This window comes from Mercenaria mercenaria, chromosome 9, assembly GCF_021730395.1.
Source record: "Mercenaria mercenaria strain notata chromosome 9, MADL_Memer_1, whole genome shotgun sequence".
Classification (NCBI taxonomy): Eukaryota; Metazoa; Mollusca; class Bivalvia; order Venerida; family Veneridae; genus Mercenaria; species Mercenaria mercenaria.
Genome location: NC_069369.1, coordinates 32684289 through 32712246, shown reverse-complemented (window position 1 = coordinate 32712246; position 27958 = coordinate 32684289). Strand labels below are relative to the sequence as shown.

The following is a 27958-nucleotide window of genomic DNA, read 5'->3' as shown; positions in this document are numbered from 1 at the left end:
TTATTTTTGGAAAATTTTGAAGATTTTTCTATGTACAATCAAGTAACCCCATGGAGCGAGGTCAATTTCACCCCGGGGGTCAAGATTTGAACAATTTTGTAGAGGTCCACTAGGCAATGCTACATGTCAAATATCTAAGCTCTAGGCCTTCTGGTTTATTTTTAGAATTTTTTGAAGATTTCCCTATGTAAACTCAAGTGACCCCTGGGGCGGGGGTCAATTTTGACCCCAGGGGTCATGATTTGAACAAATTTTGTAGAGGTCCTCTAGGCAATGCTACAGGTCAAATATCTAAGCTCTAGGCCTTCTAGTTTATTTTTAGAAAATTTTTTGAAGATTATTCTATAGAAATCTATGTAAAATCAAGTGACCCCTGGGGTGGGGTCAATTTTGACCTCGGGGTCATGATTTGAACAACTTTAGTAGAGGTCCATTAGGCAATGCTACATGTCAAATATCTAAGCTCTAAGGCTTCTGGTTTTTGAGAAGATTTTTTAAGATTTTCCTATGTAAAATCAAGTGACCCCTGGGGCGGGGTCAATTTTGAACCCGGGGTCATGATTTGAACAAAATTGGTACAGGTCCAATAGGCAATGCTTCACACCAAATATCTAAGCTCTAGGGCTTCTGGTTTTTGAGAAGAAGATTTTTAAAGTTTAAAGAGTTCTGCATGGAATTCAATTCTTTGAACAATTTTTAAAGAAGACCATCCAAGGAACATCCCTGTGAAGTTTCATCAAAATTGGCCTGTTGGTTTAGGAGGAGATGTTGTTGAAAGGAAAGTGTGGACTGACAACGGACGGACGGACGGACGGACGCCGGACGGTGAGCGATCACAATACCTCACCCTGAGCACTTTGTGCTCAGGTGAGCTAAAAACATTAAATGGCAAGTATCATTTCAGTGAAAGCAAAATGGGAAATGGGACAAAATTGGGCTGAATGACATCATAGCACACTGGCATGGGAACAAGTATTTACTTATTATTTGGGACAAAATTTGGCTGGATGACATCACAGAACATGTATTAACTTAATATTTGTCTATCAAAAAAATGTTTTTGACATATCAACTAAACAGTCCCTTACCTACATTATATGATACTTTCATCAATTGTTTAATATATGTAAAGAAATGAGAGCATATTTCTGGGCATTTATAGAACAATCTTCTTATAATATTATGTAAAGTTAACTAAAATCCCTGTCTCTATTTTTTTCGAAACAATTACAGACTTCTCTAATATCTGACATTTTTAACATGGTATCAGTTAAGTCAGCAGAATTCTCCAGACATTTAAAAAAAAAAATGAGAGAAAAAAACTATGACATACAGCAAAAATATGTTTATACCATTTTGTATGAATACCGGAACTATTATCTTTAACAGAAACTGTTAGTAGACATGTGACATGATACCTAACCCATTCATATTACTCTAACAATGTTTCTTTTGGGCTTAATACTAGTTTTCAACAGTATTTCTGTTATGTAATGGCGGGCAGTCAACCTAACTAGTGTTCCTGGATTCTGTACCCGTACAAACCTTTTTCTCGCAAGTAACTGCCAACTTCCCCACATGAATCAGAAGTGGCAGACAAATGTCTTTGATCAAACTGTCACGGAAAACAGACATCTCGCCCAGGGATTGAACTCGTGATCCCATGATCCATAGATCTGTGCTCTCCCTAATGAGTTAAGTGGGCGGGTCTAACACCAGGCTGACCAGTCCTTGAACTACTTCCTTAATACAGAGCGCCAAGCAAGAAGGCTACCAGTACCATTTTTCATGTCTTGGTATGACACAGCCAAGAAGGAACCTAAGACCTCCTACACTCAAAGCAGGCATTCTACCACAAAGCTACCAAGGCATTATTTCAACACTAAAACAAATATTTACTTCTTTTCATCAGATCTCATCTAAATTCATTACTGCTCATGTTCATAATTATACTCCCACCTGCAACCAATATAGTCTCCTAGTGTCTATATGTGAACAATTAACACAATTGAAATAAAGCACTAAATAATACACATGCAGGTGGTTAAAGGCAGAATAAGCCTTATTTATAACAGGATCAGATTCCTTTTCTGGAAAAATGTGCGTAGGCTTATGTATTATGTCTAAGAACAATCACTAAAATAGCACCATTTTTAAACCTATCCCAATTGTTTGAACAGCATATAATTAATGCAAGTTTCAGTAATTCCTTAACCTTTAGCCTGATTCTTCCTTTGCGACCAGTGCAGACCAAGATTACGTTCTGCACTGTTCACTATGCAGTCAGTAAATTTTCAGTGAACATCCCTTCGAATAACAAGAGGGCCATGATGGCCCTATATCGCTCACCTGTTATCAGTGCACTTGAGGACAAGAAGGCCCTCAGAAAAAATATTTTAAGGAACAACAAAGGGAAGAAATTTAACCAAAAAGAAAAAAAATTCTTACAAGGTATAGATATGTCAAAATACACCTAAAAATTGGAGTTACCATCCATGCTGTACCACAGAAAAATGGTCTCTGTTTTTCCCTATGGCCAATAATAAAAAAGTTACTAAAAATAAGCTATTTATAGTAACGTAAAAGGGAAGTAATTAAAATAGAACTGTAAGTGAACAAAAGAAGGATCTGCCAAATAAATCTGTTGACATAAATGAAATTTCAGATCAGTATCTTCATTAGTTACGGAAATATACCCATTTTAATTTGAAATAAAGGGAGATAATTAGAAATAAAATCAGTCCATAGTTATCTACCTTGATTGTCTCAGTCCAACTATTAACAATAATGAAATTTCAAATAAGTCCTATAAGTACTTACTGATATAAATCCATTTTGATTACAATCAGGGGAAGTAATCAGATATAAAATAACTCTGGAACCTACGATTGGATCTGATTTGTCATGGAATCCAAGATCTATTGTTGCTGAAGATATTTTTGAAGTTTGTATCAAATTAAACCATAAATGAAGTCTCTATATGGCTGCAAAAGCCAAAATAGCCAATTTTGGACCTTTAAGGGGCCATAACTCTGGAACCCATAAAGGAATCTGGCCAGTTCAAGAAAGGAAGCAAGATCTTGTGGTGATACAAGTTGTGTGCAAGTCTGGTTAAAATCAAACCATAAATGAAGCTGCTATTGTGCAGACAAGGTCAAAATACAGTCGACATTGTATTAAGAGACCACTCAAGGGACTGCTAAGAAGTGGTCTCTTAATGGAATGGTCTCTTAATGAATTTCAGTCAGATGGAAAAAAAAGTTATTTTTAACTGTTAATGTAACTGTTTTTATTATGAACGTACATGTATGGTTTAAAAATCTGTTTTAACATCGTGAACACTTTTCTAAGTCCATAAGCCTTGAAAATTATGGCTAGATTGTTTGTCAGTTCGACTGATACAAAGGTTAATTGCATTCAGTCACGTACAAAACGTACTCGCTAATTACACAGATGAAGAAATGCCCGGTAGGATTTTGGTACCCGGTCGCTTAATAGATACTTTTGTCGAATATTTTACCTGTCGGGACTACATTAATGTGGTCGCTAGTCGTTTATTAAAAAACTCATTTAATGGAATGAATTTATGTACTGAAAACGTTCGGGAGGGATTCTGACCGGTCGTTTTAGACAAAAATCGCTTAATAGAGGTGGTCGCAAGTACGATGTCGACTGTAGCTAATTTTGGCCCTTTCAGGGGCCATAACTCTGGAACCCATAATGGGATCTGGCCGGTTCAAGAAAGGAACCGAAATCTTATGGTGACACAAGTTGTGTGCAAGTTTGATTAAATTCAAATCATAAATGAAGCTGCTATTGTGCAGACAAGGTCAAAATAGCTAATTCTGGCCCTTTCAGGGGCCATAACTCTGGAACCCATAATGGAATCTGGCCAATTCAAAAAAGGAATCAAGATCTTATGGTGATACAAGTTGTGTGCCAGTTCGGTAAAAATCAAATCATAAATAAAGCTGCTATTATGCAGACAAGGTCAAAATAGCTATTTTTGGTCCTTTCAGGGGCCATAACTCTGGAACCCATAATGGGATCTGGCCACAGTTCAAGAAAGGAACCGTTATGTTATGGTGATACAAGTTGTGTGCTAGTTTGGTTAAAATAAAATCATAAATGAAACCACTATCGTGCAGACAAGTAACTGTTGACGCAGGCACGGACGCATGACGGACGACAGACGAAGGGTGATCACAAAAGCTCACCTTGTCACTATGTGACAGGTAAGCTAATAAATGGTATTGCCCAAATTGAATGATGGATCAGTCCATTTTAGAAATTTAGCAGGCTAAATGTTAAAAATTACTTTACCTTGGTGAAGAGACGGTAAATTCTGTTTTAAACTTGACATCACACATGAAGGTTTACCTTGGTTTGCAGAATGTTTATCCTTTATCAAACATGGCATCACATGTGGAGACTTACCTTGGTTTGCAAAGTGTAAATCCTTCATCAAACATGATATCCCATGTGGAGACCTACCTTGGTTTGCAAAATGTAAATCCTTTATCAAACATGGCATCACAGCTGGAGACCTACCTTGGTTTGCAAAATGTAAATCCATTATCAAATATGGCATCACATGTGGAGACCTACCTTGGTTTGCAAAATGTAAATACTTTATCATATATGGCATCACATGTAGAGACCTACCTTGGTTTGCAAAATGTAAATTCTTTATCAAAAATGGCATCACATGTGGAGACCTACCTTGGTTTGCAAAATGTAAATACTTTATCAAATATGGCATCACATGTGGAGACCTACCTTGGTTTGCAAAATGTAAATCCTTTATCAAATGTGGCATCACATGTGGAGACCCACCTTCGTTTGCAAAATGTAAATCCTTTATCAAATATGGCATCGCATGTGGAGACCTACCTTTGTTTGCAAAATGTAAATCCTTTATCAAATATGGCATCACATATGGAGACCTACCTTGGTTTGCAAAATGTAAATCCTTTATCAAATATGGCATCACATGTGGATACCTACCTTGGTTTGCAAAATGTAAATCCCCTATCAAACATGACATCACAGCTGGAGACCTACCTTGGTTTTCAGAATGTAAATCTTTTATTAAACATAAAATCATAAAGAAAACTTACCTTGGTTTAGAGAAGGTAGGTTTATTAGATTTTAAGTCAGTCCAACATAACTGTAGGTCATATGGTAATTTTCCAACTTTGATTGTAAAGGGCATTAATCCAGGCACAGACTGAGACAACCTTGGTAGAACCACTGACCTTCCATCAGCTAGCTTTATGACTTTCTCAAAACAAAGAGCTCTACAACCCAAGCAAGGGGTTTTGAACCCATAGCACCCTTAAATTCTATCAAACATGACATCACAGATGGTTTAGCAAGAGTCAATTCTTTATTAAACATAGCATCACGGGTAGAACATCACATGTAGAAACTTACCTTGGTCTAGAGAATGTAAATTCTTCATCTAATATGACATCAACGTTGAAGACTTATTTTGAAAGTCTACATCATTTATTAAACATGACATTGCAGGACAAGACTGATCATGAGTCAGGGAATTTAAATTCTTTATCATCATGACATCACAGATGGAGAACTAGCTCTGCTAAGAGAATGTAAATTCTTTATTAAACTTGATATCACTGGCCTGGACATATCTTGGTTTTTAGAATTTAAATTCGTTATCAAACATGACATCACAGATGGAGACCTACCTTGGTTATGGAAAGATAGTAATGTTATGTCATTCCAGCATATATATAAGTCATATGGCAATGTTCCAACTTCGAACGGTGGAAGAAGACCAAGACACCCCTCCATGCATTAATTCAGGCACAGACAAGAATAACCTGGGAAGAACCACTGACCTTCCATTAACCAGCTGGATGACTTTCTCACATGAAAGAGTTCTTTTGTTTTGTTTGTTTTGGGTTTAACGCTGTTTTTCAACAGTATTTCAGTCATGTAACGGCGGGCAGTTAACCTAACCAGTATTCCTGGATTCTGTACCAGTACAAACCTGTTCTCCGCGAGTAACTGCCAACTTCCCCACATAAATCAGAGGTGGAGGACTAATGATTTCAGATACAATGTCGTTATCAAATAGTCACTGAAAACATACACCCCTCCCGAGGATCGAACTCGCGACCCCGAGATCCGTAGACCAACGCTCCTACCTGCTGAGCTAAGTGGGCGGGCTTTGAAAGAGTTCTACATACCAACCAAGCAAATTGTCAAACCCACAGCACCCTTAACTACTAATTTTTTACCGAACATGACATCACAGGTGGAGACTCACCTTGGTTTAGAGAATGCAAACTCTTTATTAAACATGACATCACAAATGTTTGATAAAGAATTTAAATTTTCAAAACCAAGGTAAGTCCAGGTATAATTGGATTAGAGAAAGTAAATTCTTTTATCAAACATGACATCAGAGGTGAAGACTTACCTTGGTTTAGAAAATGTAAATCTTTTATTAAACATGATATCAGAGGTGGAGACTTACCTTGGTTTAGAAAATGTAAATCTTTTATTAAACATGATATCAGAGGCGGAGTCTTACCTTGGTTTAGAAAACCTAAATCTTTTATTAAACATGATATCAGAGGTGGAGACTTACCTTGGTTTAGAAAATGTAAATCTTTTATTAAACATGACATCAGAGGCGGAGTCTTACCTTGGTTTAGAAAATGTAAATCTTTTATTAAACATGACATCAGAGGCGGAGTCTTACCTTGGTTTAGAAAACGTAAATCTTTTATTAAACATGATATCAGAGGTGGAGACTTACCTTGGTTTAGAAAATGTAAATCTTTTATTAAACATGACATCAGAGGTGGAGTCTTACCTTGGTTTAGAAAATGTAAATCTTTTATTAAACATGACATCAGAGGTGGAGTCTTACCTTGGTTTAGAAAACGTAAATCTTTTATTAAACATGATATCAGAGGTGGAGTCTTACCTTGGTTTAGAAAACGTAAATCTTTTATTAAACATGATATCAGAGGTGGAGACTTACCTTGGTTTAGAAAATGTAAATCTTTTATTAAACATGACATCAGAGGTGGAGACTTACCTTGGTTTAGAAAATGTAAATCTTTTATTAAACATGACATCAGAGGCGGAGTCTTACCTTGGTTTAGAAAATGTAAATCTTTTATTAAACACGACATCAGAGGTGGAGACTTACCTTGGTTAAGAAAACGTAAATCTTTTATTAAACATGACATCAGAGGTGGAGTCTTACCTTGGTTTAGAAAACGTAAATCTTTTATTAAACATGACATCAGAGGTGGAGACTTACCTTGGTTTAGAAAATGTAAATCTTTTATTAAACATGACATCAGAGGTGGAGACTTACCTTGGTTTAGAAAATGTAAATCTTTTATTAAACATGACATCAGAGGCGGAGTCTTACCTTGGTTTAGAAAATGTAAATCTTTTATTAAACACGACATCAGAGGTGGAGACTTACCTTGGTTAAGAAAATGTAAATCTTTTATTAAACACGATATCAGAGGTGAAGTCTTACCTTGGTTTAGAAAACGTAAATCTTTTATTAAACATGACATCAGAGGCAGAGTCTTACCTTGGTTTAGAAAATGTAAATCTTTTATTAAACATGACATCAGAGGTGGAGACTTACAGGGCCTCCTCTGGGTTTTTCATACTTGTCGCCAACCTTTTCGCCAATTTGAAAAAGTTGGAGCCACTTTAGTGCCATTTTTGAGCCAAAGTTCTGAGCCACTTTTATTTCTCTTAGTTGGCTGTCAAATTGTGCATAGAGAAATAAAATATAGTAAATAATTTCTTTTGAAGATGTATTAGTTCATTGTAGAATTAAATTCAATTTGTAGTTGGATACAAATGACACAAATCATTTCCTTAGTTTAAGAATCATATCTATCCATGAATTACCAATATTCCAGGGCTCATTTATTTTCGGAAAGGAAAATTCGGAATTTTTTCTATTTTAGAAGGTCGAGTTGAACACTCATCTGATGGTTTAAAAGAAGCCATGGTAGCAAGTGATATCTTCCAGTTTCTGAACATTTCAAAGAAATTTAATTTACCAGGTCCAGGATACAAATTGAGGCTGTTGTGTTTTTGTTTTCAGATTCATCGTTAAAATCTTTTATGAAAACTGAGGAATTACAAAATTATCTAATATATTTGCAAAAAGTAACAAATTAAATGTATCTTTCGTACTTATTAAAAATTCGTCAGTCATACAACTGCATGCCACAAACATGTTGATCTTTTTTGTAAAAATCACAACACATAAAGTACACCGTGATCGGCCTTAATTTTGGTGAATTCTCGGCAGAGTTCAAACATACAAGCTGGCAGATATTTTGATTACTGATTAACCATCAGTTCACACATTATTACGCAATTATATTCTCAAGGTGTCAACAAACTTCAACAGTCGAATTGTCAAATTACACCGCCTAGAATGGTTATCGATTTTATTCACTACTAGCGCATAGGTAAACACGTGTATCGGGAACCAATTATTGGGCCGCTTATATCACTACGGAAAAAAACAAATGATGAGAAAAAAAACTATGTGCCACTTATTTTCGCCAGTTTGCAAAATTCAGCGCCAAATTCTTAAAATTATCACAAATGGCGACATTGGCGATCGACAGCGAAGGCCCTGACTTACCTTGGTTTAGAAAATGTAAATCTTTTATTAAACATGATATCAGAGGCGGAGACTTACCTTGGTTTAGAAAACGTAAATCTTTTATTAAACATGACATCAGAGGCGGACTCTTACCTTGGTTTAGAAAACGTAAATCTTTTATTAAACATGATATCAGAGGTGGAGACTTACCTTGGTTTAGAAAATGTAAATCTTTTATTAAACATGATATCCGAAGTGAGACTAACCTTGGTTTAGAGAATGTAATTTTTTTTTTTAACACGACATCATAGATTGAGACTTACCTTGGTTTAGAGAATGTAAATTCTTTATTAAACATGACATCACAGGTGGAGACACTGTAAATGGTTTTGCATTTGCTTCTTCTAATAATGCTGCAAGAAAGAGAACCGAAACTACGGCTTGTTTTGTAATAAAATAAATAATGTCTCTCTCTCCTCCATTGACCAGAAGTACAATTTGGGAATAAAAATATTTGGTAAGGAAACTTAAACACAATGTTCACAGACACTGAACAACTTGACCTAGTTGTCCGAAACTTCAAACAGTCAATTTACTTTTAGAATTTTATTTCGACATTTTAGAAGATTTAGTAAAGAAAAATGTTTAAGAACTATGAACTAAAGTTAAATCTAAACATCATAGCAGTGTTCCCCCTGAAGACTAACATCATTAATCAAAATTTAACCATCTCTAAGTTTAACAGCCGTTTAAAGTTTCGAACAACTGGGCTCTGATTATGAATTTAATCCCAAGTCTTCACAAGTCTTAAGAAGAACAGGCTACTGTCTTTTGATATCAATATTTTCAGGGCTCAGTTGTTCGAACGTTTAACAGGTGATTAAGTTAACGGTTGATTAACTTTCAGAGTTATATTTCGGCATGTTAGAAAACTTAGTAAAACAAATTCTGGAGTTAAGGATGTTGACAACTTAAAGTCTTTACAATTAAATTAAAACATCATACTAGTGTTTCCCGCCAATACTAATATTCTGAATCAAAATTTAACCGACCATTAGTTTAACAGCCGCTTAAAGTTATGAACAACTGGGCCCTGGTCGAGGTTGACATGGGCTAGAAGGGGTGAGGTTCACCAAACCCCTTCTGCCCATATCTGCCAAAAAGTTGTGCAACATTAAATATGGACTCTTAATAAAATTCAATCTGGGAGGAAACTGACGCAAAAACTAGTCAGTCAAAATGGGAGGAGCTTAATTTTGATACTAGATGCCCATGGGCAACATGTCGACCCCGCCAGCTGTCAAAAGGACTGGGAGTTGCACATGATACTCCTTGTCTTCACTGCGGCAAACATTTATGCCAAATAAAAAAAAGATTGCAAAAAGTAACAATATAAGTTATTTAAAGTAACAACAAAGGGATGTAAATCTTAAAAAAAAAAAAAAAAACAAGAGCTGTCTCCATAGGATGACACATGGCCCATATGGCACTTTGAATGAATAGTTATGGCTGATGTTAGAGTTTAGGACCTTTGACCTACGGAGCTGGGTCTTGCGCGCGACACGTCGTCTTACTGTGTCACACATTCATGCGTAGTTATTTTAAAATCCATGCATGAATGACAATGATATGGACCGGACACGCCCATCAATGCACTATCATGAAAAATGACCTTTAATGTCATAAGTGTGACCTTGACCTTTGAGCTACGGACCTGGGTCTTGCGTGTGACACGTCGTCTTACTGTGGTACACATTCATGCCAAGTTATTTGAAAATCCCTCCATCGATGACAAAGATATGGACCGGACACGCCCATCAATGCACTATCCTTTAACGTCTAAGTGTGACATTGACCTTTGAGCTACGGACCTGGGTCTTGCGTGCGACACGTCCTCTTACTGTGGTACACATTCATGCCATGTTATTTGAAAATCCATCCATCGATGACAAAGATATGGACCGGACACGCCCATCAATGCACTATGCTTTAACATCTAAGTGTGACCTTGACCTTTGAGCTACGGACCTGGGTCTTGCGCGCAACACGTCGTCTTACTGTGGTACACATTCATGCCAAGTTATTTGAAAATCCATCCATCGATGACAAAGATATGGACCGGACACACCCATCAATGCACTATCCTTTAATGTCTAAGTGTGACCTTGACCTTTGAGCTACGGACCTGGATCTTGCGCGCAACACGTCGTCTTACTGTGGTACACATTCATGCCAAGTTATTTGAAAATCCATCCATCGATGACAAAGATATGTACCGTACACGAAAATTGCGGACAGACTGACAGACCAACAGACCGACAGACAGACTGACAGACCGACAGACGGTTCAAAAACTATATGCCTCCCTTCGGGGGCATAAAAATTCTAAGTCCACACAAAAATCCTCACCAGTAGAGATAGGTCAAAATACCCCTGAAAACTGGATGTAACATGCATGTTGTACTACAGAAAAGTGGTCTTGATTTTTTGCTACGACCAGTAATAAAAAATTTACGAATATAAGCTATTTATAGTAACAACAAAGGGAAGTAATTATAGGATCTTGCGCATGACACTCCGTCTCATGATGATGAACAATTGTGCCAAGCTACATCAAAATCCCTCTATGCATCAAAAAGAAATGCTCCAGACAATGTCAATCTTTTGACCTCTAAGTGTGACCTTGACCTCAGACCTAGGGACCTGGTTCTTGTGCATGACACTCCGTCTTATGGTGGTGAACATTTGTACCTAGTTACATCAAAATCCCTCCATGCATGAAGAAGAAATGCTCTGGACAAAGTTGTCATTCTTGTATCCTTTGACCTCTAAGTGTGACCTTGACCTTAGTCCTAGGGACCTGGTTCTTGCACACACTCCGTCCCATGATGGTGAACAATTGTGCCAAGTTACATCAAAATCCCTCCATGCATGAAGAAAATGCTCCGGACAGTCATTTTTGAATTTGACCTTTGACCTGTGTGACCTTGACCTTTGAGATAGGAACCTGGGGTTTGCGCATGACACTCCGTCTCATTGAGGTTAACATTCATGCCAAATATAAACAAGATTGCTCCATGCATGTCAAAGTTATGGTCCGGACAAACAAATCTGGACGGACGCACGCACAGATATACACCGAACAGCCATTTGGACAACTATGTCTTCGCTTCCGCAAGCGGGCTCGACAATAAAAAAATCAGGCAAGTGATATCAGGCACTTTGCATAGTAGTTGCATGATAAAATCAATCAAATAGTACATACAACTTTTTTGACATGATACTTTTTATTCCTATGAAGTTTGACTAAAATCTTACCAAAACTGTGAAAAAGTTATGTTAACTTTTTGGCTCCGTAATGTTTGCTCCATATTACGCTATTTGCTATTTGTAAAACCAATTACTTACACAATAAAAACGTAATATGTGTGTCCACAACATTGGTCCGAAACAACTTCAGCAATTCTTCATTCAGGTCTGTTTTTAATTTTGTTTCAACATAAAATCTGTTCTGTAAATAAAACAAGAAAGACACTGACATGAAATTAACCTTTAGCGTGCCGGTGGCAAGTGATTCTGCATTTACAACCGGTGCAGACCAAGACCTGCCTGCACATCTGTGCAGGCTGATCATGGTCTGCACTGTTTGCTATCCAGTCAGTAAATTTTCAGTGAACACCCCTTTCAATAATGTGTGGTTCTGCCCGAAATGAATGATGGACCAATCTATTTTAGAAATTTAGCAGGGTAAAGGTTGAAGAGACAAATTACTTGACTTCTGGTATCTGTAAAGCTGCTGTTGTTCCTACTACTACTGTTACTACAAAAATAATGTTGTTTTTCTGAAGTATTTCAGTTACATGGCTTTCAAATAAACAAGATTCCTAGACTTTGTACCAGTAATCAGTAGATCTGCGCCCATCCTATTGAGCTAAGTGGGTGAACGGGGTGTTGGTAGCAGACCCCAGGTACAACTCTGGGCATTATTTCTGGCGTGAGTGGTTGCCTGAGCAGAACAACCAATCATCAGAAACACAACTCGATGTCTTGCTCCCAATGAAAACATGAGCAGAGTTCCAAGCAACTGATGATTTGAAGTCAGTGGTCGTAAGTTACTTGCCTGGCGTCCCCATGTATGTAACAGAGGTAGAGGATACATGATTTTACATGTACTGTCAATCTTTCATGGCCAGTTCTTCACCTAATTATTATTGGTAATCAAACTGACCACCTCCTGGTTGTCAGTGCAAAGGTGTTCCCACTGTGCAAGACTAGTTGAGGTACAGAACTGCATATAAGACTATATCTAATTTCATTCTGATATCAAGGCAAGGGAGATTACTACAGATCTGCCAGTTATTAAAAGTACAGATGACTTAATTTAATCTTACCACTAAACATTGGTAATTTTGTAAGAAGACAATGCAACTGTAAAAGATTTAAAGCCCTAAACACAGAATTTATACTTGCTAAAACATTATTTGGATTTCTGTTTTTAACAATATCAAACATAAGTTTATAAAGATTTATACACATTAACGTCAATGACTTAAAATCTCCGACCTGACGTTGTTAGTTCAAAACTCACCAACATCAAACTTTCATGGCACAACTCAGCTTGCTTAATCATTAATGGCTCCTGGTTCTACTTAGATAATTGTACGTGCCCGAGAGGTGTCTGGGTTCTTCTATCAGATTGATAATCTTCATATCACTTTAGTAGTTAGTGTTACTTTAAAACTTGAGAGCTGTTTTAACACTGATTAGGAAACATGAGGTTGTGAGTTTTAGTCCCCACTCCTGTTACTAAAACTCACATACATTGGGATAAGTGTGCCTTGTATGGGTCTTTTACAGCTGTCACTCTAAAGAAGAAGGGAAGCTTCTGGAATTTAAGACTCTCCTGTATTTTACACTAACCTCCCATGAAAACAACAATCATTTTAACCCTTATCTTGCTGGACATGACTGATTCTGCCTTTGCGACCAGTGTAGATCATGATCAGCACATTTGTGCAGTCTGATCATGACCTGCACTGTTCGCCATTCAGTCAGTATCTTTTTGGTATGCACCCTTTTTAACAGTTAATGGTACTGTCCAAATTGAAAGATGGACAAGTTCATTATAGAAATTTAGCAGGGTAAGGTTTAAAACTTATACATACCATGTAATTAAAAATTGGTACTATTCCACCCAATGCTTGAATATACTGGTTTAATATATATGAGAACTTTTCTATAAACACATTTGGAGACTGAACCTGAAAGTACACATAAAACATCTTTGAGATGAAGCTGATAATATGAAATATTGCATTCATAATTATATTCAAAATATCTAAACCAAACTAAGCAAAATTTGCTATTCATTTCTTAGCCTACTTACTCATCTAATTATACTAAACAAGAGTGCAAAGTTTCAAATCTATAGCTGTTATAGACTTTTGAGCAAAAGTGGCTTTAAACAATAATTTTAACCAACATCAACACAGAAGTTTAAGTGATGGCAATACCTCGTAGTTTTTTCTCAAAAATCCCATGAGGTGAAAACTGAAGCTGAAGTTACCCTACAAGATAATATCATTACATGCACACTGTTTTCTTGCTGACTTGATACAGGAAAGTTCAAAGCTATTGCTCTGATAGTATTCAAATTTAAATCAAGAAACATAGGAAGTTTTAATTGTATGACTTGCTACAGGAAGTACAGAAAGTGGCTATAACAGAAATCAATATCAGACTGGTATGATATGGATATACATGTCAAGAGGTGAGCACATTTGTATACCCCGATTTCGCCCAGCACACCGATTTGGCCCCATATTTACTTGTTTCAGTTAGGCTGGTTGCAAGCGCATCAATTCAATACAGGACTGAAACATCACAGCGCATTTCAGCGTACCAATCTGACGTGTGGTCTGTATAGTCTGTGTGATATGAATCAAGTCTACATAGTTTATATCCTGTCTCTAGTCACTGGCAAATTATGTAACCAATAATACAGCAACCTGAACTTATATATACATACCAGGCTCTGCAGCTCATGTGATATGGAAGCTAGATGATTTGACATATATGTTAGAAGATCTTGGTACAATCTCTCGGAAAACTGCTTACATACACACTTGTAAACACAACTGCAATTATACATATGCATATCAAAACACACAGAATCAGAAACACTTCTACGTGTTAACAAATAGCAAAATCCACAATAAAACTGTAGAGCAAAAGTATGACTTTGTGAAACTTGATAATTACTATTACATGTAGCCAAAAAAGAAGCTGTTTCATGACAGCACACATGGTTATTTGAAAATATTATCACACCCTTCTACATAACACTAGTAAGCCAGGATTGTGAAGTCAGAGACTTGTGTAGAGTTTAATAGTATTTGTTCCAACTTGCTTACATGCAAAACTTCTGTGACATGGAAGCCAGCAAAATGTTAACAACAATTATTAATTTGAACAATTTCTAATAACATTTCAATGAAGTTCTTAACTCTTATGCTGGACACAATTGATTCTGCCTTTGCCACCAGTGCAGTCTGATCATGATCTGCACTGTTCACCATTCAGTCAGTATCTTTTTGGCAAGCACCCCTTCTAACAGTTAATGGTACTGTCCAAATTAAAAGACTGGCAAGTTCATTATAGAAATTTAGCAGGGTAAGAGTTAATACAGAACATATTGTCATAATGAAGATGGATATTATAGTTACCTGTACATCTGTTCATAAGAAATAGGAATATATTGTCCTGGCGTCATGGTAAGCAGCTGGTTTATGGCTTGTTCCAACTTGGGCCAGTACATTGTCTCATAGTCTTCTACTGTGATTGTCATCATTACTGTGAATACATCAAAAGGAAATATAAGTATTAAAAGTGTCAAAAAGTATATTAACTACCAGGTAACCCTGACATGAATTGCAATGCAATACAAAGTCCCCTACTAGAAGGAAGCTGATTTTCTCTACTGCAATATAATATTATGATCTGATATCTTCCAATGATGTATAAACAATACAGCTATCAATATAAAAAAAGTATCTGAAAATAAGAGAAACAAGAGCTGTCTGTTGACAGCGCGCTCGACTACTCAACGCATTGATAGAAGTAAAGGGTCAAAATAATACCTGAGATTTTCAGACAAAAGAAAAGGCACAGATAAGACAAACAATGTACCTGCATCTGTGGATTTGGATAAGTTTTGCACTATAATGCAATGCGTGACCATGTTGGTAAGCAAGTGTTCAAAGTGTCAAAGCCATATATCAAACAGTTGATAGACAAAATATCGAATGGTATGTGAAACCTAACTAATTTCTACGTCCAGAAAAAGGCCATATCCGATCTCAAGTCCTTGTCCTAGGTAAGTAAACTATGAAGGTAAACAAGTGGTCCAAGTTTCAAAGCCATATGACAAACAGGTTAGGCATGATATAGACTGGTACGAAAAACTTCACTGATTTCCAAGTCCAAAAAGGGCCATAATTTAGTCAAAATAGTTGACAGAGTTATGTACTCTTGCCTACAGATGGAAATCATGATGATAAACAAGTGTTGAAAGTTTCAAAGCCACATGTCAAATAGCTTTGACAAAACATTGACTTGTATGAAAACTGAACCAATTTCCAAGTCAAAAAAGGACCATAACTCAGCCAAAATCCTTGATAGAGTTATGTACTCTTGCCTACAACTGGACATGGTGATGGTAAACAAGTGTTGAAAGTTTCAAAGCTTTATCTCAAAAGACTTTGTCAAAAAGTGGACTGGTACAAAAAACTTAACGTGTGGCGCCAACGCCATGGTGAGTAGGATAACTCTACTTATTCTTCGAATAGTCGAGCTAAAAATGTAAGAAATCATCATATTAAAGGACAGTAATTCTGAAAAAATACACCAACATTTTATTTAATTGGGTCCATTTGACACATAAGCTAATAAATATCAAAATATTTTATAGACTGGACAGGAAAAGATTAATGTTGACTTTTGACCTGAAAGCTGGGGTCCAATGAAATCACTCAATACACTGTTTTCAACAGTGAACTGGATTATAAAGTTCTCAGGGTAACATTTTTTCTCTCTACTCTTTGTGTTTATTTGTTAGATTTAATGTCACACTGGACATTATTTCTGGCAAAAGGAACCACCAACCTTCTGTAAGTCAACTGTATGGCTTCCACAAATGAAAGAATGCTACAGACCAAGTGAGGTTCCAAACCAACAGCAGTGATTCAAAGCCTTTAATTACAACACATCAGTGACAGTAACTGCTTGCAGTTTACAGAACATCACTTAACACTTAATGGAAATGACATCAAAAGACAATGTCAGTGTCCCCATGTTTTCAAATGATGTCAGTTACATGTAGCATTTTACTGGAAATCCTTTAAATCACAGCCATATTGATATCAACCTCCTTTTTTATTTTGAGAGCTTTGCATTTCTTAGCTTTTGCCTATTATTTCATAATATTAACAGATTAACAGCTCACTTATTAAAAATCTAGCAGGTTCTAAGAATAAAATTTACACAACTAATTATGTTGCTGGTAAGTAACTCAATGTTAACAACACTGAACATTTAGTTTGAATACTTATCTATCAATTCTTTTTTTGTGGTTTGATGCAATTACATTGTCTAAGTCTATGGAAGGGCTTCAACATTACTGAAAGTTTGAAACTTTGATAGATAATGCCAATGGTGTGTAGGTAGAAGATATACTTTGTCCCCCTACCCCCACCCCTGCCTTGCCACCATTTAAATTTCTGACATCTAGCACCTTTATTATCTAAAGAAACCTTGGTAAATACTTCCAGTGTAGTTTAAGTAAGGCAATCCCAGTATTCCCAGAACTCATCCTGGTCACAGGTATGCCTCATCACTAGTGTTGTATCTAGAGATATTTAGAAGAGCAAAGCGCCCCGCCCTTTTTCTTGCGCCCTCCTGCCCTATTTAGCGCCATTCCATCTGTATCTGCGCCACTCTAAATGCCCGCCATGAAGCCCAGCCTTATTCCACAAATCACGCGCCGAAACTGCGATTGATTGACAAGCAATTAACGTTTCAGCTACCGCTACTGAATAAACACAAAGTTATATCACGTAATCAAGGTGGCATGTGTCTGTGTGTATTTACCCGCTATGTACAATATTAAACAGGTGTGAGATTAACGAGTCATTTATGTATAATGCCGCGTGTTTTCAAAATTGACTGGGTTAATTGTTGTTTTTCGCAGTGACTGGAAGAATTTTAAATTAAGGATTGTTTCTGTCACGTCAGCAAGCACCCAGCTAAAAATGTCAAAATACAAACTGTAATGTACACATCTTATCACCTGTAAAAATAACCAACCGATAATTAAGTGAGTCTGGGATGCGTTACAAACCATCGGCTGCTGTTAAACTGTACTTTCGTTTTCGTGAACATTTTTTTTTTGCAAACATCATTTTATTTTCACCGGAAATACATCGGGTTAAAAAAACGTGTGTACAAACAAATTTTTATATTGCATGTAATCAATTTTGGCATTGATAAAAACGAATTTCAAATCGGTCGGCAGAAAATTATTGACGAACCTGTTCAGTTGAAACCAAGTAAAATGGACGTTGGTAGATGTTGAACCATTAATAGCGAGCTCAAGAATCGAGCTTTACGGTAACGCAAGTATACTTCCACACTTGGTGATGGATTTGAAAAGTTTCGTCGGAAGTTCTTGAAAAGCGCACCCTAACGGATAGGTGCTCACAGGAAGTACTTCTTTCAATTGCTAAAAAATATTCATCACCCAACAATAATGAAATAATGAAAGAATGCTTTCCAGTTGTTTGAAAAAAAAAAAAATTTCATTTAAAAGATCAAGCATCGGCCAGAAAATGGAAAAAATGTCATTAATTAGCAGAAAGAAACGGGAATGCAGTAATGACTTCATCGTGACACCGGCTTCCCATACTTTTTGCAACATATGATATTCACTGTTACTGGTATGGTGACATTAAATGTAGACTTTTTCAAGTGAATGGGTTCTCCTGAATTCTTGTGAGTAGGGAATAGTTTCTTTGTGCCAAATAAATGATGTATAATATTTTTCGCTAAATCCAATTTCTTTGAGCTCGCTTTGAGGCTTTGCCTTATTTCATATTATTGTCTGTTCCATGTATAATCCAGCAAGTAATAGCTTGGCTATTTCAGTCAAAATACTAAAATTTTTTTAAGTACAACCCAGGCCCTTCCCCAGAAATTTTTTAAGGCGCTGGGGTAAAGTTTGCGTGGCGGGATAAGGGGTGGGTGCGGGAGAGGTTTCCCCTTCCGTGATCGATTTTTTTTTAAAAATCGAACCCAAATGGTGCTTTTTTAAGTATACCATATGTAAAAAAACACAACAACATGTATTTCATTACTTTTACATTTTTACATAATCATATAACCATCAATATATCATATACACTACACAGACATGACAGCTGCCCACTTCATTTATATGTATTTTCGAACAACACATATGTCCTTCCACTTCTTTGTCTTTGTACTAACACTAACAACACATAGGCATTTTTGTTTTCATATACCGGTAAGTGTCTGTCTTTGGCTCTGTGCCATTCCTTTACGGCACCACTGAAATTAAAGCCATTCAGTTTTTGTCCCTGCATGGACACCATGAGTAAGGCATTAAGCACTTTCATGCTCACCGGTGAATGGTGGGTGGTCTTTACACATTCAACTGCTGAAACCTCTCTCACAATCTGAAAGTACAAAAAAGTATTTGTTATTTTCCCAGAGCAAGGATAACCAAGGATGGATTTATATTGTAAAAGTTCCTAAGATTTGACATTTATCTTGTGTTCTTCTGCACAATGAATTGCAACAGTATTTCTGTTAAATATTTGTGGGTGTTAACAACACCATTGCAGCTTTTATACACACAGAAGCAGGTTCTGTATTTCAAGTTTAACTATGTATTTTACTGCAAGCAGCAAGTTTCAGAAAGAACATGTATACACACCAGCTGTGGAGGTTGGTAGAAGCAGTCCCACTGTAGCGACTTTGCTCAGGTTTGGGTGAGACTCGGACAGATTACCAACAATCCACTCCATGGTGCTCAAAGTGTTCATCTGTGGTAAGGGTGGCTAAGATTCGCCTGTGCCCATTCAATAACCGCCCGGTCTTCTTCAAGGGAGAAGAGTGATGAAAGAGCCTGAAATGAAACAGAAGTTACAATGACATGTTTCAATGACTTGACAAAATGAATCATAACTTTTTTGTTGTTGATAAGTTTCTTGTTGTTTTTTTTTTTTCTTCTAAAATTCTTTGGACCATACATGATGCTGTAAATATAGTCAGTAAATAAATAAATCAATGTTTATTTAGCATAGAAATATTGACTTCCTTGAAATACAGCAGAAGAGAATTCATTCATCCCTTTTACCGACTAGCCCGGTTCTTTACGTGAGAAAGTAGGCAGTTGCTTATTTGGAACTGGTCTTTCCCAGGAACGATGGTTGGGTAACCTGCCCTAAATTTTGTTATTCCACTGAAACTTGTATCATTTGGTCTTCTCATGTTTACTTTGAGAGATACAAAAGCAAAGTGAAACAAAAATATCATAGTAGATAAAGTTTAATATTTAGAAATTAATAGCATCTTAAACAATGGTAATTAAACATCCTCGAAAAAGTTTGCTTCAGTTCATCCGGAACAATGATTTCAAACTTCAGTCAAAGAATCACTGGTCATTTTAATACAGTTGCCTTTCTGTGCTAATTATTACTCGATAACAATTAACTTACCCATGCATGCCGTCATCAGCAGTTATCCCATTTCGTTGCATAGACTAATTATAATCTTTAACTAATTATAATCCAATCACTCCTGCTCCAGTTAACTTGTGAAAACACAGACTTCCATCAACACGTGTCGTCTTTAAACCCTTATCAGTACACGGTAAACAGCTAGCTACACTGTGTATTCATAAACTTCCCCGATCGATATTAACCTGAGGTATCTCACAGGGATGAAATCGCTTACTGATTTAAGACGCTGCGCTAATAATTGAGGCACCGCGCGGGATAATTAAGCGCTGCGGGAAGCTGTATTTCGTGTTTTAAGCGCCGCGGTAGCGCGGCGCCTTATGCGGCTGGGGAAGGGCCTGCAACCGTTATGCGTGGTTACAAAACCACCATTCATCTACCAATAAATTCACAGTTTAATTTAACTGAAGTTCATTAAAATCACGGGAATGCCAATACTGTCTCATGATGCGGACGACATTTCTGATAAAATGGCGTTCCAAAAAATGCAAATTTATATCTAATTTTAATGATACTGATAAAACTTTAGAAGTAGGTAGAAACAAAACCAAACACCTCTGATTTAAAGCTCAAAGTGTTTAATTTGTCAATACAGATTGAATATGTTTTTGAGGTTTCTTTTCATAGTGCCAAAGGTTATTAAAGTGGAATTACATTCGGAGTAAAAATAGCCATTATCTGCGACAGTGGTTCATGTGGTTAAGTCTTAAGACTTCAAAAATACAGCTGTCGGAGCAAAAGCTCTGTACTCCTGCATATCTGTACAAAATTGGCATGGCTGTATCAAAGTCACAGCCACAGTCTTAGATGACCAATTTTGTCTGCTAATAACGAAAGTAAGTTACCCATACTACCAGGACGCAGCAACGGATTTGTCGGCTGAAGTTTGGGTTGCTCAAGTTCTATGTCAGGCTGAGTTGAATCAACCTCACATGTTTCCTCCATGGGTTCATCCATCAGTGCATTTAAATTGTCAGCAGTTAACTATTTGAAAGAAACAAAAACAATTTTCTGAAAATCTGTCGAAATTTCAAAACCGGAAGTAGACAGACTAACTTACGGTAACATTTTTTACGACTAACTTACGATAAACTCCGTCCAAACGTAATCCGGACAAAATTCGCGGAATTACACTGTGTTGAGAATTTAATTTGAGATTGCTTTATTATTGCTGTACGTTAAATCAAAAGGACTGTCTGTGTTAAATATAGTTTGAAATTACTACCAAAGCCATTGAACCGCTGTATCGTACAGTAGATTTCTTTCCTTGATACCCAAACTCTACAGAGTGGTCTCCATTTTATAAAAGCACGGGAAAAGGACTGTTCAATGCTTTTCAACCCAGACAAGTATGAGGTACCGAGGACAGTTCGAAAGGAAATAAACAATCATTCACAATTTTACACTCTGTTACATAATTCTATAGAGAACGGATCTCGAAGCTGTAAAATACCTAGGCGTCACTTTAAGTATAATGATCTCAGTAGGTCAAATGGTATAAATAAAATAACAACAAAAGCAAATTAATAAATCTTCAAAAGAAATGTCAAAACCGGTAATAGAAATTCAAAGGAATAGCCTACAACACATATATTTGCCCACAGCTTGAACACTGCTCCACCATCTGATATTCGATCATAGCAAAAATCCCTCACATACAAAATTGAAAGAGTAGCCTACAACGACCAGATCTACACTGATCGCAAAGGAAGAACCAATCGCGTCTAGCATGGTAAGGGTTAAGTATTTCCTTTTAAAAGTATAAGTCTTATTTCTATACTTCTTTTTCTTTAAAGCGACTGGCCTCCAAATCGTTCGACAACAAAAATACCTTTAAGATATCTTGAAAAAAAAGAGCTATATTTCATATGAAGGCTTCAAAACTTAATTACTGACAAACTTTATGTTACGGAAATACATGAGAATTTGCTGTTTTTACTAACTTTTACGATGATGATCGAAAAGTGATAGTGATTTAGAATTTTGAAAATATTTTAGAAACAAAAGCTCATATTCTAATGTTCATAATATGTGAAAGAAAGCGCGTATAGAAGAAGTATATATCCTTTCTAAAAATTTTAGATAACATATTCATATTCTTGAATATTTATTTTATTTACAGACAGTTTCTTGTGCGTAAATATTTCTTTTCTGTACATAGATATATGTTAGCATTGATGTTTCATGTATTAAAAAGAAAGTAAATCTATGTGTTCGATGTATAAAATGTAACGATTTCTAAATATTTTAGATAACATATTCATATTCTTAAATATTACTTTTATTTGACAGTTAATAAAGTATTACAATGTAAATAAATTTCTGACTTGTTCCGATTTTCACTTTAATAATTATTAAAACTTCATTCAAGTATATCGTTAAGCAAACCGCCCGCCTGTAAATTCATCAGATAATGACCAAAGCTGTTAATTATCGAATTTCCCCCGTGTTACTACAACAACAACAATCAGTACGGAAATCAACGAATCCGTCCGGTAGCGATAATATTGGATTATTGGTTTTATTGATTTTTATGATAGGTATATCATATCTGTCTGTATAGGCAGTTTGGTCAGGCTCCATGCTGTTCGCTTTTAAGCCTATTGGAATTTGAGAAACTGTTAGCGAACAGCATGGATCCTGACCAGACTGCGCGGATCCATGCTGGTCGCAAACCTACTATGTTGGTTTTCTCATGGCACGGCTCATATGTTTTACTGATTGTTGGACAATAATTATCTATTCATTTTGATTAATTTATCATTATCTACAGAAATGAAAATTAACATTATTAATACATATAGGTCTGCTCTAACGAATGTGCAAAATCTACAAAAGAAAGTCTGGTTATTCACATAGGTGCAGAAGAGAGGTAATATTTGTGCAAGAAAAATAAACGAAAACTTTTGTTTTTATCATCCAATATTATAGATAGACTACCGTTCACCCTTATCATGCTGGACAGGATTGATTCTGCCTTTAGTACATCCATCTATAACCCTAAATCTGTTTTTTTTTTATCTCTGCCAAAAGAGACAGACTAAAATGAAAAAAAAAAAATGAAACACTGTTTAATGATTATTTAAAGTATATAAAACATTACAACGCTAACGATTCTGTGTAAATTCTTAGAGCGGCGGTATCCCGAAAATAAAAAAGTCACAAAATAAGTGCAACGTTCTGCTTGCTGCTCGTCATGCGGAAAGTAGTTTCATCTTCGGGAATTAAACAATATTACGGCCGCATTTTTCTCGCTGCAAAGTTAATCATCATCATTTTGTTGCGGATTCATTCTTACTTATGAAATGAAACACATTTTGAGAATTTGAATATGAATTGCATAAATTCGATAAATTCAAAATGTACTGTTATAATGTGGGAATTACTGATAATGTGACATTTAATTTAAAGATCGTAACAGACGAAAGAATGCAATGCGATTTGTTATTGTTGTTCTGTTAATTATGATAAAACTACCATTAAAAGCGTGTACAAATTAAGCAGTGATAAAAACAAAAAGCAGGTGTGGAGTAAGAAAGACGTCGAGTATATTTCTGTCGTAGATTTGAAATGATGAGCTTTGATCTGGCATTTTATGGTCGTTTTCTTTTCTAATTGGGAAAAGATTCTGCATTTCATTTATTGATTATTCGAATGGAAGTTAGCGGGAAATAGAAGAAGTTTTAGCATTGCAAACGTTTTTCATTTAAGACATTACTATCTGTTGTAAAGAGTAGTGTTCCAGACTATATGATTAAATTCGGACTTGTTAACGCGGCATTTGCTTTATATGAAATAAGGCAAAGCGTCAAAGCGAGCTCGAGGATTTTTCTTGAATTTATACAACGAAACTATTCACTTCACTTCTACTGCGAAAAAAGTGAACATTCGCGAGTAACCATTCACTTTCTATAAAAGCTTAAATTAAGTTCCATCATGGTAACTATTTTGAGCAACCAATTGATGTTCTCCCTTCATGGTGAGCCTTGATACCTTCAAATCGGGAAGTATTAAAATCAATCACAATGTGTGACCGTATACTCTTTACCGTAAAGCTCGCTTTTCCAGCAGGCCCTACGGACCTGGCTCTTAGAGCTAACTAATATAATGATATTTATCAAATTATAGCTTTGGATATGGGAGTTAGAAAAAAATTACGGCTCATTTGCTGGAGCGCTAACGTCTTGTATTTTGAGGATAATGATGACAGTGTTTCAGTGGTAATAAAAAAATCACAATACACAACTTATAAACTTCAGTTTAAAAGACAAAGCAAAAATAATTAAGTTGGTAAAACCAAATTCTATATTGTTGCTTACTGAGTTAATTGTCTCCAGAGATGAAGTTATTTTTACAAATTAACATCCATTGACTGATATTTGATATGAAAAACAGTGAAGCATCTGTAAAAAAATGCAAGGCAAGGTCAACCGGCATAATATCGGCTACGACCCTTTACATGTTTAGTCGATAGCGTCTGTAAGTTGGCAGAATGATGCACTCCCGATGTCGGCCGAATGTTACAGCCGATATCGGGCCAATACAGCTATCCGTCTCGGCCCGACATCGAGGCAATGTAATGAATTATGTCTAGCTTTACATGTTTATGACAGTCTTTCCATAAAGCATTTATGACAAGTAATACTATTTTCACACCGTCATTTCCCACACATAATCCAGAACTATTAGAATTCCTGAACGTTTGTATTGCTTTCTTGACTTACTGTATTCACTGACGTTGTTCTAAACAATATACTTTCCTTATCGCAATAATTGTATATGATAACAGTAACACTGATTTTTTTCTTGTGACTGTGATCGAATCTAAGACCATATCCCTAACATTAAATAAAGACAGGCCTATCTGTTTAGTAGCTGATTTTGAACAGCATCTGCAAAATGCTTAAACTTACAGAACGGTTAATACTGCCCGGTTGTGACCGAGCTTGTCACTACAACTAAGTCTGAAAAATATTTTTGTTTAACAAGTAAATTTTGAACGTGTACGACTATCAGTTTAGACAATATACACTTACAAGCACGTGTTTCAGTAAGTAAGCAAACAAGCAAGGAAGGAAGTGGGGAAAGAAAGAAATAAAGGATGAAGGAAGCAAGCAGGCAAACAAGAACAGTTCATATAAAATAACATAAAAATATTAATAAGTATGAAATCGCAATGTCGCCTATGTTTCTTTTTGTGCTGCTCTTGTATTTTTTCCTCATTGTTGCACGTGAATGATTAGAAAAAAATAGTACCCTAGTGTGATTTTTGAGAGCATGTTGACATTCTACATCACATCAAATCAGTAGAAATCCTGTACACCTGGGTATATTCCATTAAACAAATCAGCAACTTTCGGCCATTTCAATGTGTTACATCTATAAGACTTTTAATGAATGGATGATAAATTAAATTTCTAACACCAAAGAAACATTCATTTTTGGAAATATGCTTGAATTTTCATTTTTCATGAATATAGACTATACTTTAGGTGCGATAACTAACAAAAAATTCCTAAATTGATAGTAATAGATAATATGGATCATATCTGGCCACACGGGCAGGCCAAAGTTCATGCTGTGCTAGACACACCATTTTATGATAGTTACATAATTTTCTGATTATCATGGCATCTGTTGCCACTCATAAGTTGGTAGGAAGATAATGTGATAATATGAGGGAACAATTATAGGTGGCCAAAATAACTGTCTCAAACACATTTCCCGTAACCAGTCAGTAACGGTCTTACTTCCCTACACATTTCTGACAGTACAAGATATTATTCACACGTCGTTCTATTAACGTCCGATATTAGCAAGAGGAAGTTTTGGTATTATAAGTTTTTTTTTACGACATTCTTCAACAATTTTGAAAAGAGCGTTATTTTAAACGTGTCTTGGAATTGTTAAAGGAAGTTTCTGTATTGCCTTGGTAAATTGGGTTGTTCCTCACTTTTAGTATTTTGAATATTTTTCTCTATATCTTACTTCACATTTTGGCTAATGAAAGTTCCATATCGAGGGTTCAACGCAATAAGGGTGTCTCTACATATAATAATTATATGTAGATATATACGCTCTTCTTGCGTTGAACCCTCGATATGTTTTTTTTTTTTTTTTTTTTTTACGATTAAGAAAATCAGGTATCAGGAAATTAATGTTATATTTCTTAAGAAATGTAATTGACACACATGAAAATTAGTTGTTTTTACTAATTATTACACTGAAAGTTTAAAAGCGTTTGTAACGCTTTACTTGAGGTAAACTGCCTTAATTATAAATATCTATATTTAAGAAACACATGTATATTCCGTAGCGGTTTTGGTAGACACAGCGAGAAAGTTTTATTGCCGTGGCGGCGCGGTTTCGATTCCCGACGCGGGCATCTTTTTTACTTGATTTGGCGTTTTTAAGATAGTTTGGAAACAAAAACTCATATTCTAATGTTCCTAATATGACCAAATTTCAATTTTAAAGACAGATCATTTTTAGCCAAAATCTCAAATGGACATGGTCTGCTATTTTTGTAATAATTTAAAATCTGTAAGGAGTATTATAAATATTTAAGAAGGTCGTGTTATCGTATTGAATTCTTAAGAAAACTGAAAATTATCAATTTTATCATGAAGCCAATGTCATGTTTATAAAAAAAATCCAGTCACCGAATTTAGGAACAAAACAGTGGTCTGCGACCGATATAATATATATGTCGAAACGGCAGAAAATAGTTTTTCCTTCCTATATCTGGACAGACTCATTCATTCTTACAGACAATCTACATCATGACTCGTCACCTTAGTGCAAAAACTGAATAAGTCCTTCTTTAAGTCAATGCAGTTATCCACTTTTTGCACTGTGGTGACGATGTATAATAATTACATATACACACACAGGTAATTGTAGTCATTCATACATAAATAAACTATATGCACTGACCCAAACTCATGTTTTTCCTGGCGGCCAAGGACTAACATTTTATAGTTAAGTAATATTGACTACTTCAGTTGGCATGGTTCTCTTTACTGGCTGTTTATATATTCTCACACATTCTGATACATTTTAATTTTGGTACAAAAAGTTTTTAAAAAAAAGAAATATTTTCCACGAGCATTAAAATTGTCAAGTAGATCAAATGAACGCCGCTCAGTTCTGATATCACTGTTTAGACTTTTTTGACAGCGGGACCAGATCAATATGAGTGGCTCAAATTAGCTCCTAGTGAACTGGACTTAATAAGTTTGACAACTTATGAAGAACGTAAAGGCGAATGCAGTGGTTCGGTGATAACACTGTCTGACTACGAAACCAGAGGCCGTGAGTTCGAATCCATGCCACCCCCGATCCTTCAACTAAAAACAACTAACATTGGGAAAAGAGCCCTGTGTATGGGAGTTTTACACCTGGCACGTTAAAGGACCAGGGAAGCTTCTGGAATATGAGCTTTTACTGTTCTCAGACTAACTTAACAAACAGTCTTCTGGAGGAGTCGCCCATACGTGTTAAGGGTGGC

The 27958-nt window shown here is 36.0% G+C and overlaps 1 protein-coding gene and 1 long non-coding RNA gene across 2 annotated transcripts in view; both read right to left on the bottom strand.

The window, feature by feature from the left end:
* Positions 1–21498, bottom strand: part of LOC123546867 (CDK2-associated and cullin domain-containing protein 1-like) — a 47252-nt gene extending 25754 nt beyond the window's left edge. The window contains exons 1-6 of the mRNA XM_053551170.1: positions 21294–21498; positions 15358–15484; positions 14661–14769; positions 13798–13893; positions 12041–12143; positions 8956–9045 (exon numbers count right to left, since the gene is read on the bottom strand). Of these exons, the coding sequence (XP_053407145.1) occupies positions 8956–9045; positions 12041–12143; positions 13798–13893; positions 14661–14769; positions 15358–15484; positions 21294–21405 (637 nt within the window). The 5' untranslated portion in view covers positions 21406–21498. The remainder of the gene's footprint in view (positions 1–8955; positions 9046–12040; positions 12144–13797; positions 13894–14660; positions 14770–15357; positions 15485–21293) is intronic.
* LOC123546868 (uncharacterized) lies at positions 19155–20782 on the bottom strand. Its single transcript, XR_008372378.1, has 3 exons — positions 20428–20782; positions 19644–19835; positions 19155–19383 (listed from the first exon to the last, which is right to left on the bottom strand). It is a non-coding gene; the product is annotated as an uncharacterized LOC123546868 (long non-coding RNA).
* Positions 21499–27958: the final 6460 nt, after the last annotated feature.